Source organism: Equus caballus, chromosome 22 (genome assembly GCF_041296265.1).
Source record: "Equus caballus isolate H_3958 breed thoroughbred chromosome 22, TB-T2T, whole genome shotgun sequence".
Taxonomy (NCBI): Eukaryota; Metazoa; Chordata; class Mammalia; order Perissodactyla; family Equidae; genus Equus; species Equus caballus.
Window position 1 is genome coordinate 32,206,385 of NC_091705.1, and position 19,330 is coordinate 32,225,714.

General features: G+C 40.1%; 1 protein-coding gene across 5 annotated transcripts in view; it reads right to left on the reverse strand.

The window, feature by feature from the left end:
• Positions 1-19,330, reverse strand: part of CHD6 (chromodomain helicase DNA binding protein 6) — a 203,209-nt gene that overhangs the window by 25,369 nt on the left and 158,510 nt on the right. For all 5 annotated transcript variants that reach the window (XM_023626581.2, XM_070247062.1, XM_070247063.1 and 2 more), the window contains 3 exons: positions 18,855-18,958; positions 13,307-13,436; positions 11,538-11,598 (listed from right to left, as the gene is read on the reverse strand). In XM_023626581.2, the coding sequence (XP_023482349.1) occupies positions 11,538-11,598; positions 13,307-13,436; positions 18,855-18,958 (295 nt within the window). The remainder of the gene's footprint in view (positions 1-11,537; positions 11,599-13,306; positions 13,437-18,854; positions 18,959-19,330) is intronic.

Here is a 19,330-nt window from a genome sequence, read left to right on the forward strand (position 1 = left end):
CCTTTCTTGGTCTCAGGAATGGAACTTTAAAAGCTCCTTATATATAAGGCATGTGGCAGCTTGGCAGTGGGAGAAGAGATAGTGCTATTTTCCAACTGGATTCCATTTTTAACATGAAAACTTACCGTTCTTTTGACTAGCGTCATTTGAACTGAATGATGGGAGAGAATAACCCCAGGCTCCAAGAGTTTGGTCATGTTAGAGCACAGGGTCAGACGAGAATATGGATCAGCAAACTGCGGACTGTAGATTGTTTATGTGTGGCCCTCAAGCTAAGGATGGTTTTTACATTTTTAGAGGGTTAAATAAAAGAAGAAGAATATGCGACAGTGACTCTATGTGGCCAAGAGACCTAAGATATTTAGTTTCTGGTCCTTTACAGAAAACATTTGCTGCCTCCTGGACTAGGACACACAGCACAGGAGATCAGCAACCTAGGTACAGTAGGGATGGATAGACACCTATGACTAGCAATAGTTAAAATTCAAAACACTTTCTTGAGCCCCTAATACCATGGAAGGACCTGAAAGAGAAAACTCTGAAAAGGTAAAGAGGAGCAGGGGCACATTTTCTGAATGTAGTTCTTTCTTACTAGAATAATGATAATAGCTAACATTACTCAGAACTATGTGTTACTTAAGCACTGTACAAAACCCTCTACATGGCTTATCTCATTCAGTTATCAGAACTGCCTCACCAGGTAGAAACTACTACTATCTTCCTTTTACAGATGCAGAAAACATGCCTTAGAAAGGTTCTGTCACATGCCTAAGGTCATATGGCTAGCAAGTGGCAGAGCTGGGTTTCAAACACAGTAGTCTGATGAGAGCCTGTAATTTCAACTAAGCTATCCAAAAAGGAGCAAAAAAGGAGCCCGATTGAAAATTTGTTTCGGAGAGTGAAGCATACTCAGAATCGGAGAACGTTAGCTTAATATCCCTTCCTTGGCCAAAACCGTTTCCTGCCCTCTAATGTCAGTGAAGAACAGAAACCTCAGGCTGATCTACTGGACCACTCTGAAGTGGCACTTAAACAGACCATCTCATCCTCTCCCACTACTTAGTTAAAAAACCCTAACCAACCATACATTATATCCTTTCCTGCCATAGAGAACATTTTTGAGTACCCCCACAGAATCCACGAAGATCCTTTGAATGCTGAAATTTATAATTACAGACACTTCCAGACTATTGTTCTACAGCCTATAAAACGCAGGATTCAGGCCCCAGAGCTACCATGCCCTTTACTATGAAGTATGGGTGGCTGATGGGGACTCATCATAACCCAAATCCATAGGGATAGCTCCCAGCTTGGTGCGAGGTAGACACACACAATACGGAGGTTTCCCTTCCAGTCCATCGAACAGTTTCCGCTGTGCAGTTAGTAAACACGAACAACCTTAGGCAAACTCTCCAGTAAGGAAAGACTGCATGATTAGCAAGTGCCTTTTCTGTACCCTGCCCTCTCTTGGAGGCACTTTGTCTCTGTAGAAACGGCAGGACGGAGAAGACCTGGCTCATCAGTAGCCCAAGTGAAAAAGATGCCATAATCTTAGTTAATAACCAGTTTAATGTGAGGGTGTGATGTGCTGTAGTAGGGACAGACTGGGATCTGCATCAGGAAGCCCTGCATCAGAAGTATGCAGTTGAACACATAGTATCTCGACTTCTGGCTACGTGAATCAATCTGAAGGAAATGCTCATCTTAGAAGAGGTATGAATCAATTATTTCAGAGTGAAGGGTCCCAGAGAGTTCTGACAACAAGCATGTCAAAACAAAGGCAACTGATGGGTTACAGTTTGCAATTTCTCCATCTTGAACACGCATGTGGTTGGGAGGCTGACAGTCCTCTACTCTCCAAGCCTTGGACAAATTGCTTCAGTCTCTCTCAAGCTCATTTCTTCATTTACCAAATGCAGATAATATTTTATAGGGTGATCATGGGACACAATTGAGTGGATTATATAAAGTGTTTAACAAATGCTGGCACAAGCAAATGCGCAACAAACAGCTGCTGAGACTTAGGAAATACAAATAAATAGTCCAACTACTAGATAATCAATCATTTATTTCCATCTTTCAACTAAGATGTGTGCTCTAAGGAAGGCTTCATAACAGTAAAAGAGCAGCAATATCGACGACAAAGGTCTATTGAGACTCAGGTAAGTAAGCTGCTGATACCGTACTGAATACTTTATATGCTTTTTTTTCATTTATTCATTATAAATCAGTAAATGAATAAATGACCCCTTTTAGACAGGAGAAAATTGCAGAATGAGGAGATTCATAATCTCATCTAAGATTATACATAGTTATTAAGTGGTGAAGATGGAATTCAAACCCAGGAGTTCTGACTCCAGAGGATGAGCTCTAACCACTGTGTTGTATTGCCTCTGTGGGTGGAAGAGACACTAGGCTGAAGCAAAAGCACTGCCAGTAAGTAAGAGTCCACGCATGTCACTTCTCCACTGGGAGAGGTGAGAGGCTCTGTTTCCTTATCTGAAGACAGAAGGTCCAGCCTCCCTTGCTTGTGCATGCCCCTCTGGGCCTGGCTGCTGTCCCTATTTGGTCTTGGTCGGTGGAGGTGGTGGCAGCAGCAGCAGAGACCTGGTGGGACCTGTAGACCCAGGGAATTTCCTCTCTGCTCTTACAAAACCCTAAGGTCAATGCAACAGGCAATGAGCTGTCTTCTTACATTTAACAAACAATGAGTGTCTCTTGAGTGATACAAATTGTGCTCGGTAGAGGGGCTAGAACAGTGAAAAGGATGGAATCCTTATCCTTCCAGAGCTCACAGTCTGGTGATTATGAGACACATAAATAAATACTGGCCACTTATGAGCACACTGGCTAAGTGCTCCTTAACACAGGGGGAAAACAAGAAACCAACTTTCCCAGACCCAATTCAGGTAGGGGGAGAGACCTCTAAGAGACTTTTGAGCATCATATTGAACAACAAATAAGAGTTCACCAGGAGAACACAAGAGCTCTCTGTGCAGAGGTAACAGGATATACAAAGGCAGATTTAAAAAGATCCCACAGTGGTTTTCATTTTGCAGAAAAATCAAGTATCCTACTACTCTTGCATAAACATCATGTAAAAAGTAGATACACATCAAATGTCATTAACATAAAATTCAAGGATTTTATTATGAAAAGATCGTGGGATTTAGAAAAAGATGTGAGCAGAGGAGACACTGCTCTTGTGTCCTCTAGCTAGTATGACTTTTTTTGCAGCTGATTAAAACTACTTGAGCTTCCTCCTCTCTAGAGCGGGATAAGAATAATGCCTAACTGAAGGGGAAATGTGCTCTGTCAGCTTGGAAATACTCTACTTTCAAATACTATGATTTGAGTTCAGAGAACCCCCAAACTCTTAACTCATTTTAGAAAAGGGTACTGTTTCAGTTTCTAACTGAATTTTTCTTACAATGAGAGTAGACTGTTTTAGCGATTAAATTTCCCTGTCAGAGTTTTTCTGAGCTACTCCATTTACAGACTTTCTGTTTCAGAGAGCACCTGTAGTACGGTGTGCTGCAGAGCAAGGACAAGACATGCTGATTACATGACTACGTTAGTGAAAGTTGTGCTACCACTTATCACCAATCCTGTTAAAAGAGATGTTAATCTCCCTATACACTGGGTTTGACAGAGAAAGATTTGGTTTATAATTCTAAGCTCCAGACCATTCTAAACAGAAGTAAACTTTTAGACTGCTTTAGAAGGTCTCTGTAGGTTCACTGACTCTAGCTGCATCTGAAATCTGTAACTATTTATCAATCACAAGTTCTACTGGTATTAAAACAGAGAGAGCATGGGAGAAGGCAGTAGACTAGATCATCTCAAATGTGCCTCCTAAGTTTAACATCCTGTGATTCTCTGACCACCACATTTCAAGAGGACAACAGCTACAGTGGGCTCTGGAAGGCACTAGAATAGTAAGGAGTCTGGAGATGATATGATATGAAGAAATGCAGGGGAACTAGGGATATTTCACTAGGAAAGAGATTTTAAAAGATTGAGGTAGCTAGCTAGCCTCAAGAACTTAACATGAGAGAGGAAAGAAAGAACAGTTTTGTTCTCTGCAGAACCAGAAGAAAACTAGATAGCATCCATAGCACTAGTGGGGAGCCAGATGTCTGGATCAGTATAAGGAAGTATTACCCAACAACGAAATGGCTTCCTTGGACGGCAGCACATTCCTCCTCTCTTTCCTATGAAATCCTAGAAATACCTACACTTAGCTGGAATGACCCGACAGTGATGTTGTAGAGAGATGGAACACTCAGAGACCCCTCACATGTGTCAGAGCTCTTTGCAATGCTAACATTCTGCCCATCTATTAACGGGTGGGGGCGGGGGGTGGGGGGGGTGGGCCTTTCTATGCCCAGGTGTGTTTAATTCAGAGGAATTACCCTGGTTACAGACGATAGGCTCTTTGGGCTTCTTTAACCCTGCTTGCTGGCTGATCCATCTGAGACCAGAACCGGGCGAAGGAAACAGCCAACCAGCTGCATCTAAAGATGCACAGGAGGTAAAGGATGAGAGGGAGGGAGGGGCGGGCAGTAGGCTTGGTGCAGATGGTGGCTGTTCCTCTACATTTGTTATTTTAGCAGGTAGACTAGAAGTCAAGCTTAATCTGTTTATAATTTGTCCACCTCAAAATGTGGGAGAAGCCACTCTTCCAATCCATCTGCTTTTCATTATATTCTATAGCCCAGGTTTTAGGGATTTGAAAAGCAAAATAAATAATATAGGTGTTAAATTTTGTAAACAAATAAAAAAGTAGTTGCTGAGGAGTTTAACCGTACTATAAGGAAACTTAAGGTATTTTACCAATTCTGCCACAACCCCTTCAGTGCCCAGATTGCGCCAAGATTGAAGATTGATCAGTTAAGCATGAGAACTTTACTGTGAACAGCTTTCAGAGCTGGGCCTGGCCTGAAGTTGGTCTGGTGGCTGCCTTTTCACAGAAGCTGCTGCTGGAAGGAAGGGGCATATATGTACAGCTGAAATACTTTCTACTTTTTTGACTATGAAAATAATACTTCATTAGAAAAAAGAATACCAGAATAATAAAGAATATCTAGTCTGAACTCCATTATCTAGTAGTTGTGAGAATTTGGCAAAGTCCTTTGACTTCCTAAGCCTAAATTTCCTCAGCTCTCAAATGAGAGCTGTAACATCCAAAGTGCTTACTTCACTTGGCTGAGGTGAGGATCAACTGAAACAAACGGAAAAAGTGCTTTGGAAACAGTAAAGTTCCATAAAGGTATAAGGTACTACTTTCAGGTCTTTAGTACTTGACTTGTTTCTATGGGAAAACACACCACAAATTCTAGAAAAAAGAAGTAACAGTACAACTCAGGGACTGGAATGACAGAACTTAGATTCTCACTGTCAAGACCAGAATCCAGCTTCCTTCAGGTAAGCTTCAGGCTGATTTGCTTCAATCTACTGGTTGCCAAACCTTGGGGAGATACGGAAACATATTTTGAAAAAAACAATTATTTCCTAGTTTGGGAAAGTGATGTTACTTTTCAATGATACTATTATAGGAATCAGAGCTGGTCGTAACCAGGTGGCATACGTCATGCCCCTCGTTCCCCTGCAAGAGAGGTGTCAGAGGTAGTCAGCTAAAACAGACGTTTTAAATAAGATCCTCAGTCTCACATTATAATACCCAAAATGTCCAGGTTTCAACAGAAATCACTTATCATACCAAGAATCAGGACGATCTCAAACTTGAATGAAAAAAGACATTCAATAGATGCTAATACTGAAAAGACAGAGATCTTAGAATTATCTGACATAAGAATTTAAAACAGTCATCAACAAGCAATTCTAAACATGCTCACCACAAACGAAAAAACAAAGTCTCAGCAAAGAAATAAATATCCAAAGAACCAAAGGGAAACTTCAGATTTGAAAAATACAATAACCAAAAAAACCCCTCAACGGACAGGCTCAACAGAACAATGGAGGAGAAAGAGAAAAGAATCAGTGAAGTCAAAGACAGAAAAAGAGAAAGTGCCTGATGTGAACAACAGAGAATTGGATTAAAAAAGAATTAACAAAGCCTCAGGGACCTGTGGGACTCTAACAAAAGATTGAACATCAATATTATCAGAGTCTCAGAAGGGGTGGAGAAAAGGCTTGAAGAAATAATGGCTGAAAACTTTCCCAAATTTGGGAAAAGACATGATGTTCAGATTCAAGAAGCTGAGCAAATCCCGAACAGGATGAACTCAAAGAAATCCACACAAAAAAGCATCATAATTAAACTTCTAAAAACTAAAGACAAGGAAAGAAAGCTTGAAAGTAGCAAGAGAGAAAAGACACCTTACCTAAAGGAGAAAAACAACTAGAATGACGGCAGATTTCTCATCAGAAACCATGGGGCCAGAAAGAAGTGGCACAACACTTTTCAAGGGCTGGAAGAAAAGAACCGTCAACCCAGAATCCTACATCCAGTGAAATATCCTTCAGGAAAGAAAGGGATATTAAGACTTTCTCAGATGAAGAAAAACTAAGAGAACTGTCACCAGCAGACCTACCCTAAAAGAATGGCTAAGAAATTTCTCTAATCAGAAAGAAGAAACCTTGGAACAACAGGAAGAAGAAAGAACACACTAAACAAAAATATGGGTAAACACAGTAGAGTTTCCTCCTCCTCCTGAATTTTCTAAATTATATTTGATGGTTGCGGCAAAAATTAACATTGTCTGATATGATTTACACGTATGTAGAAGAAATATTTAAGCCAATTATATTATAAATGGGGGAGGGTAAAGGGATGAAACGAATTAAGGTTCCTGTACTTTACTTGGACTGGTAAAATGATGATACCAGTGGACTGTGATACATTATGTATACATAATGAAATGTCTAGAATAACCACCAAAAAGCTATTAAAAAAAAAGCCCAACACAGATAAATCAAAAAGGAATCATAAAAAATGTTCAAGTAACCCAAAGGAAGGCAGGAAAAAGAAAACAGAGAATTAAACAAGAGAAAACAACAAAATGTCAGACTTAAGCCATTCATGTATGAATAATTACATTAAATGTAAATGGTTCAACACACCAACTAGAAGACAGAGGATGGCAGAGTGCATGAAAAACTATGGCCCAACTATATGCTGTCTATAGAAAACTCACTTCAGATAGCGATAAAGGCAGACTGAAAGTAAAAGGATAGAAAAAGTCATATCATGCAAACATTAATCAAAGAAAACCAGGAGTAGCAATATTAATATCAGATGAAGTACACTTCAAAGCAAAGAAAACTAGCAGAGCTGCAAAATATGTGAAGCAAAAACTGACAGAACTGAAAGAAATAGAGAAATTCATAATCATATTTGGAGACTTCAATACCCCTCTCTCAACAAATGATGAAACAACTAGATAGAAAATTAGCAAGGATACAGAAGAACTCGACAGTATCGACCAACAGGATCGAGTTGACATTTATGCAACACTCCACCCAAGAACAACACAGTACGCATTTTCTCAAGCACTCATGGAACATATACCAAGATAAATCATATCCTAGGCCATAAAATAAACCTTAACAAATTTAAAACAACTGAAATAATAGAGTGTCTTCTCTGAACACAACAGAATCAAACCAGAAATCAAAAACAGAAAAATAACGGGAAAATCTCCAAACGCTTGGAAACTAAATAATACATGTCTAATAATCCATGGGTCAAAGAGGAAAATTTTTAAAAAATACATTAAACTGAATAAAAATGAAAATACAACATAGCAAAATTTGTGGGGCATAGCTAAAGCAATGCTGCAAGGGAAATTTATAGCACTGCATGTATACATTAAACAAGTGAGAAAGTCTCAAATCAGTAATATAAGCTCCCTCCCCAAAAACCTAGAAAAAGAAGAGGAAAATAAAACCAAAACAGGGGCCAGCCCAGTGGCATAGCAGTTAAGTTCATACGCTCTACTTCAGCAGCCCAGGGTTTGCAGGTCTGGATCCTGGGCATGGACCTACACACCGCTCATCAAGCCACACTGTGGTGGCATCCCACATAAAATAGAGGAAGACTGGCACAGATATCAGCTCAGGGCTAATCTTCCTCAGGCAAAAAGAGGAAGATTAGCAACTGGGCCAATCTTCCTCACACAAAAAAATAAATAAATAAAAAATAAAACCAAAACTAGCAGAAAGAAGGGAATAATAAAGAGCAAAAAATAATGAAATTTAAAACAGAAAAATAACAGAAAATCAATGAAACAAAGAGCAGATTCTTGAAAAAGATAAAAGCAAACATCTTTAGCAAGACTTTGAATAAAGCAAAAGAGAGAAGAGGCAAATTAATTCCTGTTATTGGTAATCTGTAACAGGAATGAAACAGGAACAGCACTACAAGTTCTGCAGACATCAAAAGGATAATAAAAGAATGCTATCAACAACAACACACATAAATTTGAGAACTTAGATAAAACAGAACAATTCCTTGAAAAACACAAACTACCACAACTTACCCAATATATAATAGATAATTTGGATTCATAATTTAAAAACTTGCAAAAAAGGAATCTCCAGGCCCAGATGGTTTCATTGGAGAATTCTACTAAACATTTAAAGAATACCAATTCTAGACAACTTCTATCAGAAAACAAGAAAGGAGGACACATCCAATGCATTTTACGAAGCTAACATTACCCTGATATCAGAAGCAAAGACAGTATTTCTGAAAGACAACCAGAGACCAATACCCCTCATGAACATAGATAAAAAAATCCTTAACAAAATATGAGCAAATAGAATTCAATAATAAAAATTATAAACCATGACCAAGTGGAGTTTATTCCAGTTTATTTAGGCATGCAAGGCTGGTTCGATATTTGAAAATAAATGTAACCTACCATATTTAATAAGCATCTAAGAAGAATTACATGATATTAATTGGGGCAAAAACGCATTTGACGAAATTCAACATCCATTCATGATAAAAGCTCTCGGAAAACTAGGAACATAGGGGAAGGTCCTCATCTTTGATAAGGAACATCTACAAAGAACCTAGAGCTAACTATACATAACGATAAAAGACAATGTCTTCCTTCCAATATCAGGAATAAGGCAAGGATGACTGCTCTCACCACGTATTCAACACAGTGCTGGATTTTGAGGAGCGTAATAAGGCAAAAAAAGGAAACACAAGGCATATAGATCAGAAAGGAAGAAATAAAACTATCCCTTATTTGCAGACAACCTGATTGTGGATGTAGAAAAATCTCAAAAGACCTAAATAACCCTCTTAGAGCTAATAATTGAGTTTAGCAAGGTGGCAGGAGACAAGATAAACATAATACCATTTACAATCACTCCAAAGAAAATGAAATACTCAGATGTAAATCTACAAACATTCAGCAAACAGGACTTGTTTGCTGAACACTACAAAACATGAAAGAAGTCAAAGACTGAAATAAATGGAGAAACATATGGTAAGCTTTAACAGAGTAAAAAATCAATATAGTAAAAATGTCAATTCTCCCCAAAGTGATACATGGGTTTAATGCAATTCCAATTAAAATCCCAGCAAGAATTTGTGTAGATATAAATAAGATTATTTTAAAATTTATATAGAAAGGCAATGAAACAAGAAAAGCTAAAACAATTTTAAAAACCCTCAAAAAGAAGAGAGAGGAATCAGTTTAACCAATTTTAAGACTTATGATATAGCTACAGTAATCAATACTCTATGCTACTGGAAACAGATCCACACAAATATGCTCAACTGACTTTTTGACAAAGGTGCAACAGCAATTCAATGGAGGAAAGACAGCTTTTTAAAACAAATTGTTCTGGAGCAATTGGATATTAACAGGTAAAAAAATGAATTCTCTCCATTTACATGATAATTAACTTAAAATGGATTATAGACTTAAATGTAAAACTCTAAAACTTTTAGGAAAAACATAGAAGAAAATCTTTGGATCTACAGGTAGGGAGAGTTCTTAGACAACATCAAAGCATGATTCATAAAAAGGAAAAACTGATAAGTTGGACTTCATCAGAATTAAAACTTATGTTCCGAGAAAGGCAATGTGAATAGGATAAAAAGACAAACTACAGGGTGGGAGAAAATTATTTGCAAACCACATATCTGACAAAAGACTAGTATCTGGAATATATAAAGAACTCTCAAATATCAACAGTAAAACAAAGAAACAAACAACACAATTAGAAAATGGGCAAAGGACATGAAGAAACATTTCGCTGAAGAGGTATACACATAGTAATTAAACATCATTAGCCATTAGGGAAATGCTAATTAACACCACGACAAGATATCAAAATGGCTCAATTAAAAAACAGTGACAACACCAAAAGCTAGTGAGGATGAGGAGAAAGTGGATCACTCATTGCTGGTGGGAATGTAAAATGGTACAGCCATTCTGGAAAACAGCTTGGCAGTTTCCTAAAAAAGCTAAACACATAACTACCATATAGCCCAGCAATTATATTCCTGGACATTTATCCCAGAGAAATGGAAATGTATGTTCACACAAAATCTGTATGCAAATATTTACAGAGGTATTCATAATAGTCATAAACTGGAAACAACCCAGATGTCCTTCAGCAGATGAATGGTAAAGCAAGCTGTGGTACATCCACACCATGGACTGCTACGTAGCAATAAAAAGGAATGAATTATTGTTAGAGACAACAACCTGCATCAGTCCACAGGGAATCATGCAGGGTAACAACAGTCAATCCCCAAAGGTTACATATGGTATGATTCCATTAAAATAATATCCTTAAAATGACAAAATTTAGAAATAGAAAACAGGGTAGTGGTTGCCAGGAATTAAAAATGAGTTCAAGGCAGGAGGAAAGTGGATGTGGCTATAAAAGGGCAACACGATGGATCTTTGTGGAATGCAGGTCATGGAAATGTCCTGCATCTTGACTCTATCAATGTTAGTATCCTGGTTGTGACATTGTACCACAGTTTTGCAAGATGTTCCCATGGTGGGAAACTGGATAAAGCATGCATGGGATCACTCTGTATTGTATCTTAGAATTGCATCTAAAATCTATGGTTACCTCAAATTCGAAAGTTTCATTAGAATAAAAGTTCAACGTAGTCTGTATGTTGACAATTTTTATAATAAAATGTTAGGGAAAATGCAATGAACTGCAGCAATACAATCAAGTTCCCCAAGTCCACTAACAAGATGAGGATTTCTCTTTGCTATTAAAGACTGTGTGTGGGGCTGGCCCTGTGGCCAAGTGGTTAAGTTTGTGTGCTCTGCTTGGGTGGCCAAGGGTTTCGCTGGTTCAGATCCTGGGCGTGGACATGGCACCGCTCATCAGGCCATGCTGAGGTGGCATCCTACATAGCATAAGCAGAAGGACCTACAACTACAATATACAACTAAGTACTGGGGGGCTTTGGGGAGAAGAAGGAAGAAAAAAAAGATTGGCAACAGATGTTAGCTCAGGTGCCAATCTTTAAAAAAAAAAAAAGAAAGATCATGTGGATTACCAATATAGCACATTTGACTCACCATTTGTTTCTGGAGGCCATCTAATTTGTCTTCAGTACTGTCTTCTTTATCCATGTTGCCTCTAAATAAAAGTAAAAAAAAAAAAAGCATCACATACCACCTAGGAGCTATTTTGCAACCAGGATGATTACCAGAAAACTGCCTAAATCACCGACCAAAAGGAACATGAGCAGATCCCTTTCCCTACAAGCCTCAAAATCTTGCTTTCTCCAGTGTCCAGCTTCTACGGGCAAGGACACCTACTCAACTGAGACATCAGTATGAGACTCATGATCTACTCAGGCAAGTTCAGAGGCTGGCTATTCAACAATGATACTATCACTAAAAAGTTAATTACTGCTTATCAGGAGTTATCTGAATATGTGGCTTTGATAAAAGAACAGACTTTAGAGACTGAAGGCTATGCAAACCAAGCAAGTGCTGATGTGCCAACCCCCAGATGACAGCAGGATGAATCTGCAGACAGAATCACTTACATTTGGCAGCAGTCACTTCCTGAAAGGGAGCTCTGCTGCGACTGCTAAGAAGGAAGGACATTTTGCCATCTACCATCAGACACCTGCCTCCAGGTTAGCTGCCTAACATCTTCTCTCTTACGAGCTTAACTATTGCTGATGCCTATCTGTTTTTCATGATTCCTTTTAAAATTGATTTTGAAGTATTCCTGTCTCAAATATTCTTGTCTTTGCTGCTCAGGTCCTGGAGGCAGGAGAACCTCCTATCTTCACTGCTTAATCACAGAAAGAGTAGCCACTCCACAAAATATAAGCTTTATGCCACATTCAGGTACCTCACCCAGCCCATGTTTGTCTTGACCCAGTGAATCTAACATTAGCATCAAGAGTCACTTGGGCATTTGTTAACAGCTCTCTGAATGGATCTTCCTCACCTGCCCGTAGGAAACACCTTTGGGGCAGAGAATGTTATGGTAGCTAAAGTGTTCTTCGGGGTTAAGGATAGACGGAAAATGCATTTCATCCTTTTCTTGGCTTTAGCAAATGGTTAGGGGCTCCTTGCAGTGCCATGCCCTCATGTCCAGATCTAGCCACAGCCCTAGGCAATGCAAAGCAGAATCTGCTACTTTTAGGGGAGAAGACCATGTCAAAAGCTTACTAAATACAGCTAAGAGATACATACTATGATTTCCAAATACGTATAAATTTTGGAGAACCACAGTTTTGGACTGTTTATTTAGCTTCCCTATGACTTTAGATATTTGGGGGTTATGCCAACAGTAAATAAAACTCAGCCAAAGGGGATGCTTCCTTACTTTTTGCATACAACCTACGGACAAGATCTAAGTACCATGGCCATCAAACAGTGGCTCCTAAATCTATCCACCTTACTCATGGACCATGCAATCCTTAAATGATGCTGGAATTTCAGGGTCAAGAAGCCTGCACTTGCTGTGCCTCTTCTTAACTTTCTGCTAGGTATGAGAGGTCTGAAGTCTTCCTCGAGAATCCTCTGACCAGACAGGAGATGAGTCTGGCTATGGAGTAGAGCAGGATGGTGGGCAGCTTGGGGAACTCATGAAGGACAGGAACGAATATTTGGTTCCAAGTGCTTAGAAGTCAAAGAAAAGGCCTGAGGCATAGCAAGATAAAACTAAAGCAGCAATTTTGGAAGGCAGTTCCAGCACTGCAAAGTTTAAGGGAGATGCCAAACTGTGAGGAAGAGACTATGAGAGCACTATATATATATGTGGAAGGGGTCAGAGATTTGTAGCATGACATGTCACATCACAGTTGGCCTATGCAGCTTCTCACCTTTCAGGAATGTCTGAGGTCCCATCCGTAACACCTTGTTCTGCAGAAAGGGATTTCTCATCTGGCATCCCAACTTTCTCCAGGAAGCACAGTGCTGGGTCTGCTCGCATGGCGTTGTACCTCTCATACCCTGATCAGGAGTAATGAGGAACATATGAAGTTATGTTAGAACAAAATCTGCCCTGGGCCCTACATGGCCATTTTATTTTCCTTATTAAGTAAAAGCATAACAAAAGAAACAAACAAAAAATACTTTTTTAAGATTAATTGGATCCTATAAGATTTCCTACCAAGGGAATATCCTTGAGCTAAACTGGACACATCTGAGTATGCTTAACCAAAAATGAAAGGTGTAAATATTGTAAATGTAAATATTCTGTCTGTGAAGAGACACAAGATACAAATACAATTCTCACTTGTTTCCTTCTTTTGGACAGCAAAGGGAATCAGGCAAGTTGGTTTTGCAACTTCGTCCCCTCGCCCCCCAACTCTGAACAACCCTGTTATCTCCTAAATGGGCCTTGTTTGCTTATAGTCCAATTTTATCTCATGTGTTAGGAAGGGAAGCTGTGCAAAGTGATGGATGCAAGGCATGAAATATAGAGAGGATTACTGATTGTTATTCGGATTAAAACATATCTATTGCCCCTGTATTCACAATTTGGTATAAAACCCTAATCCACTGGCCAAGCCTTTGGAATTGCCCCTCACCACATCTCCAAAGTCAAAATGGATAGAGCATTTTTGACCCAGAAGAGAGACCTCAAAAGGGAGGCAAAATAATGAAAAAAAAAATCACTTAATTTGATAAAGTCCACACATGAGAATCTGTCATTATTTTATTGAATCAATGTAATCTTTTAAAGATATAGGATTTCGTTATGTAAAAGATCCAAACCTACTGTTGCATCAAATTATCTTGGGGGGAACCCCTTTCCACATTGCTCCCAGGAAACAAAGTCAATTTCTAGCTCTGTAGTATGTACAGAGAGACCCCATCACAGGTGATGGAAGACGGTGTACCTAAAATGAGAACCAGCTTGGCTGCTAATAAACTTGATTTTACTTTGTTGGATATTCCACTTACATTTTGGCTTTTGTTCTAATATCAGTGTTGATGAGTTCTATCCTTTGCCCTGTAGGCAGCACCTGGTACTTGTTCTCTGAGGAGCTGCAGGTACTTTATCTTTTAATCCAAAGTGACTCTCCTGCCATCTCCATGCCAGTCCTGCCCACGAGAGGCATATAGCAGGAGAAACTGTGGTGCCTTATGTTCTTCTTTATTCACTTATTCCTTAGGGTGATTATTTGATTACTGTCTCTCTCATGAGACTACGGGCTCCTTAGGAACAGAATCTGTGACTGATTTTACTCAATGTTATATATTTAGTACCTAGCACAGGGCCTGACACCATACATATTTGACAAACAATTGACTGGATGAGTCAGTTTTGCCGATTCTCTTCCAATAATCACTGCAAGAAGAACCATTCTCACCCTCTCCCCACGTTCTACTTCAGCTCACGTCTGAACAGAAATGTCCTTGATGCTCCTGTGTTGATGAAATTCCTGCCACTGTCTCTACCTGCGCCTTCCCATGAAAAGAGGGGTGTTTTATCTGACAGATGAGATGGTGAAAGCTTCTTCCACTGACCCTTTACTATCAGGGAGGTTACCTGTCCATTATTGCCCTGTCTTCATGCAATCTGTGCTTTCACAGGGCATGAACCAGGCTAGGTTCCTCCAGGTGCCTACTAAGTGGGCAAGCTTCAACTCTGCAGACTTTGTCTTGTCATGTGTGGGTCTGAAGTCTAGACAGATTCTGCATTTTTATATCTCAATCAGCTATGAAGCTGGAGGCGAGGAAGAGTGACTGATTTGGTTCCCTAGAAAACCCTAACAACTGTCCTGAAAAGAGAGAAGTAGGGGCTGTAACAGCAAAACAAAGAAATAAATAGTAAAATGACAGGCCTTTGAGGGAGTGTAGGCTGCTCGCCTCTTCACTTAGTCTAAAAGCACCTCTCTAAGAATACGAACAGAAATACTAAACTCCGTATCTTAATGAAAATTTCAAAAATCCAGGCTGCCCTAGAGGGGTGGCAATCACTTAATGCACATGAGAGCTGTCAAGAGAATCATTCAGAATATGTTTGCTACTGGGTCCTTCCAAAGATTTCAACCAATTCCTCCACGGGAGTCAGCTTGGAGATGGAACCATGGCTATGTTCTTCTGATGCAAGTAGGGCTGTAGTGGGCTATGTCTAGTGTGGACTTAAAGATCCACAAAACCTCAGACAATGAACAGCTGTGTGTTTCTTAACAAAGAAAATGGTTGCAGGACTCATAAGCTCATACTTATGCCTCCAAGGCATGGAGGCAAGGCAGAGAGGGCTTCCTGATAGAGATTTCTGAAAAGTGAACACCTGACAGCTTGTTTTTCTGGAAATGTCATATCTCCCCAGCTGGTGGGTATCTGGGAGTTTGTCACCTGGGAAGACATGTTGTGTGGGCTTGGTAATACTGAGGCGAGGGCTGAGTTATACAAGCGAGGTCAGGTGTGTTACCGAGATGAGGACAGGTCTAAGCCTATGCTCATGGAAAGTCCCAGGGGCAGCACCCAGCCAGGAGCAGGATCTGATGTGAACTCTGGAAGACTCCAAGGAGGATGGGCCCACGAGGCCAACCATATGCATCTGTCCGACGTAGTCTAGGTTGATTAAATGTCACCATCCAACTAAACAGGTCTGGTCCTATCCAAGAGTGAGTCAGTCTGCATGCGTGGCTTAAGACCAGTCCCCTAGCTCTGGGTACAGAGGCAGGGTTTCCCCTGTGTTTATAGGGTGTCTGCTAAACTCATCATATACCAAAATGAGGCGCTTCAGGCATTGCACACATCACCTTTCTAGCACCTGCCCCTCAGCCCTGACTTGAATACCGAGTTCACCTCAATTGGCACAATCTGGGAAAATTTAAATGGAATGGGTGATGCATCATCTTAAATTCTTACAAGTGTGTTCAGGAAACACTTAGGAATAATTAATTTATACGCCTCAAAGCTACTTCATAGAGAATAAAGTTTTAGATGTAGAAATGACCTTAGACATCATGTGGTTGATCTTCCACTGTTTCTGATATGAGACTAGGAGAGATCAATTGATTAATCTCACTGCCCTAAACCTTGATCAAAGATTATGAAACTAGAAGGTATTGTGCCAATATTAACTTGCCTTTCCTTGGAGAGAAAGGGTCTGGGGCCTCCTTAGAGTCTCGTCCTCTTTTACATATTCTGGGGCTACACTGTTAGCCATATCTTTTGGTGAATTATACCTATCATCATTGTGTAATGACTGTCTTTACCTCAAATTATGCTTTTTTCCTTAAAGATTTTTTCTATGATATTGATTTTGCCATACCAGGTTTTTTTTTTTTTGCCTTTCTGGCGGTGGTGGTTAGTATTTGTCTGGCATATCTTGTTTTATCCCTTAGATGTCAACCTGATTCTATCTCATCTTCTCTTTCTTGTCTCCATTTCTTCATCTCTCAGGAGTATGTTCTTCCAGCTTTGCTTCTCTGGACCAGAGAGCCCTTACTTGGCCTCCTTTCCTCCATTTCTGTGTAGGTATTAAAAACCCAGTCTCTCTGGTCTGCTGTCATATCAGTTCCTGAGTTTTCAGCTCTGGCTTTAACTGATCTCTTACTTGGTAATTTTGCTTTATTTCTTCCCAGTTCAGCTAGGTAGTTTAACACTTGTCATAATTCACCTAGGCTTTCTGTTGTCTGTGGTGTGAGTGTTGGGCTTGGGGAGGGAGAGGAAGCATGTAAGTTCTGTCTGCCATACTGCTGGGACTTCAGATTGTGTCCTCTGTTCACAAGACATTGTCTCCATCAGGGATTCGGCAATGTGCCCTAAAACCACCACTGAAACGAGGCACAGGGTGAACAGACTTTCCATAGACCAAGTTCAGATGCTCTGGAATTTGGACGCCTTCAGCATAGCAGCTTGTCTTCTTCTGGGTTCTTTCCAAAATTAGATTAAACCAAGTTTCAGTTGCACGGTGGTTCCTTGTACTTAACAAGGGGATAACATGCTGCTTCTTCCCACTTCAGAGCTGAGTTCTAGCCCTGCACTGTCCAGAGGAGCCACATGTGGATATTTAAATTTGAATTAAATAAAATTACACAAAGTTAAAAATAAAGTTGCTCAGTTGTACTAAGTTGTATTTCAGGTGTGCAATAGTCACATGCGGCTATTGGCTTCCATAGTGGGTAGTGAGAGACAGGACATTTCCACCATCAAATCTATTGGACAACACTCCTCTAACCTAACCCCAGTGGTTTGATGAGGAGCTCTCAGCAGCACTGGACCTCCCAAAGCCTGCATTTGCAACACCAGAATCCAAGTTTTGAGAGGACTCTTCATTAAAATATGTATAGGCATGGTTGTTAAGTAAATATAACTGGTTGGCCTGCAAATGTTGAAGAATTCTCCTCATAAGGCATGTGTTAGAAGGTTAACCTTGCAAAGGAAGAGCAATAAGCAACAGCAGAGCAGCACCGAGTATCTATTAAGTACCACGCGCTGTTCTAGGCAGTATATTGCTGCATTTAATCGTCGAACAACCCTCCAGGGAGGTTGTTTTGATAGTATCGTCATTGTACAGGTGAGGAAATAGGTCAGAGAAGTTTATGACTCGCTCAAAGTCATGCATTTAGTAAGTGGCATAGTTGACGGAAAAACCCAGGTGTATCTAACTCTTCCCACTTTAAACCCTAGTCTCCAGTTTAAAATTTCAGTTAATTCAACTGGGAGGGAAGATGTGTACCAGGCACATTACAGTGACTATCTTCTGGCACTTTCATTAGTCGTTTTAACTACTGTCTGAAAGCAAGGGCAGGACACAGTGCAAGAAGTAAAGAAAGGGAGCACTTATTTCAGTTTTTAGACAGAAGAACTTAGTGCCAGAAGTGCCAGAACAGTGCCAGAAATGAAGAAAGGGGCACTTATTTCAGTTTTTCCAAACTGCTCAAAAAACTTCTGGATCCTTTATTCTTGGTTACCACATTTTAAAAAAAGGGATGTCCGTGCCATCCTTTATCCATAAATTTTTATACCAAGAGAGCAAAAGATACACTAGGAATATGTGGATTACGTAGATTAACCTTAGAATTCTGCATACATATGAAATGTTGAAACCTGACATTTTCCCAACTTATTTATTCCTTCATCCAAGAAATACTGGGTACCTACTATGTGCCAGGCACTAGGCTAGGTGCTGGGACTGTATGAGTGATTGAGAGTGAATAGTCCCAGGCCTGACAATGTGGAAAGGCTACTGTGAGGAAGATACAGACTGAACAAGCTCTTTGTGGACACAATCACCCTCTTGAAGTTCCTCTCTGATATTAACATTTACTGTTATTTTCATGACTCACATTCATCTGGTTGAAATTCTGAGAGGACAGAGGTGAGGCTCCACATTCTAAGAAAGACATACAAGAGGACTATGGAGTTTTTCAGGAAGGGGAAAACATTCACTGAAATACACACCATGTTTGAACACGCCAATCAGAAGGGACTTATCGGCCTCAGCATCCCACCAATCCACTGGGATCTCCATGTAGTCAATGTCGGGCAGAGGCACTTCTAGCTCTCTGTGGAAGGAAGAGCACGGACTGAGGGTTCCTTCAACACAGGCAGAAAACACAAGAGCTACCGGCCAAACCCTTAATAGTCACATCCCTACTTGCATGCTTAGACACTGACGTAACAAGGATTCAGAAAGTTGTGGGCCAAGGTTTCCTAACCAGGGCTTTCCATCAGGCTCATCCAGTGAGCCATTTCTACATATGTTCTTGATTTCCAGGCTCCACCTCAGGCTGACTGACACAGAATCCTAAAGCACCTCTTGAAGAACTCATCACCAGTCGACCTGGGGTGGGGCCTTGGGATCTACATGTATAAGGTAGTTCTGATGTGCATCTTCAGTTGAGAACTACAGCAAAAACCATCAATATATTGGTCAT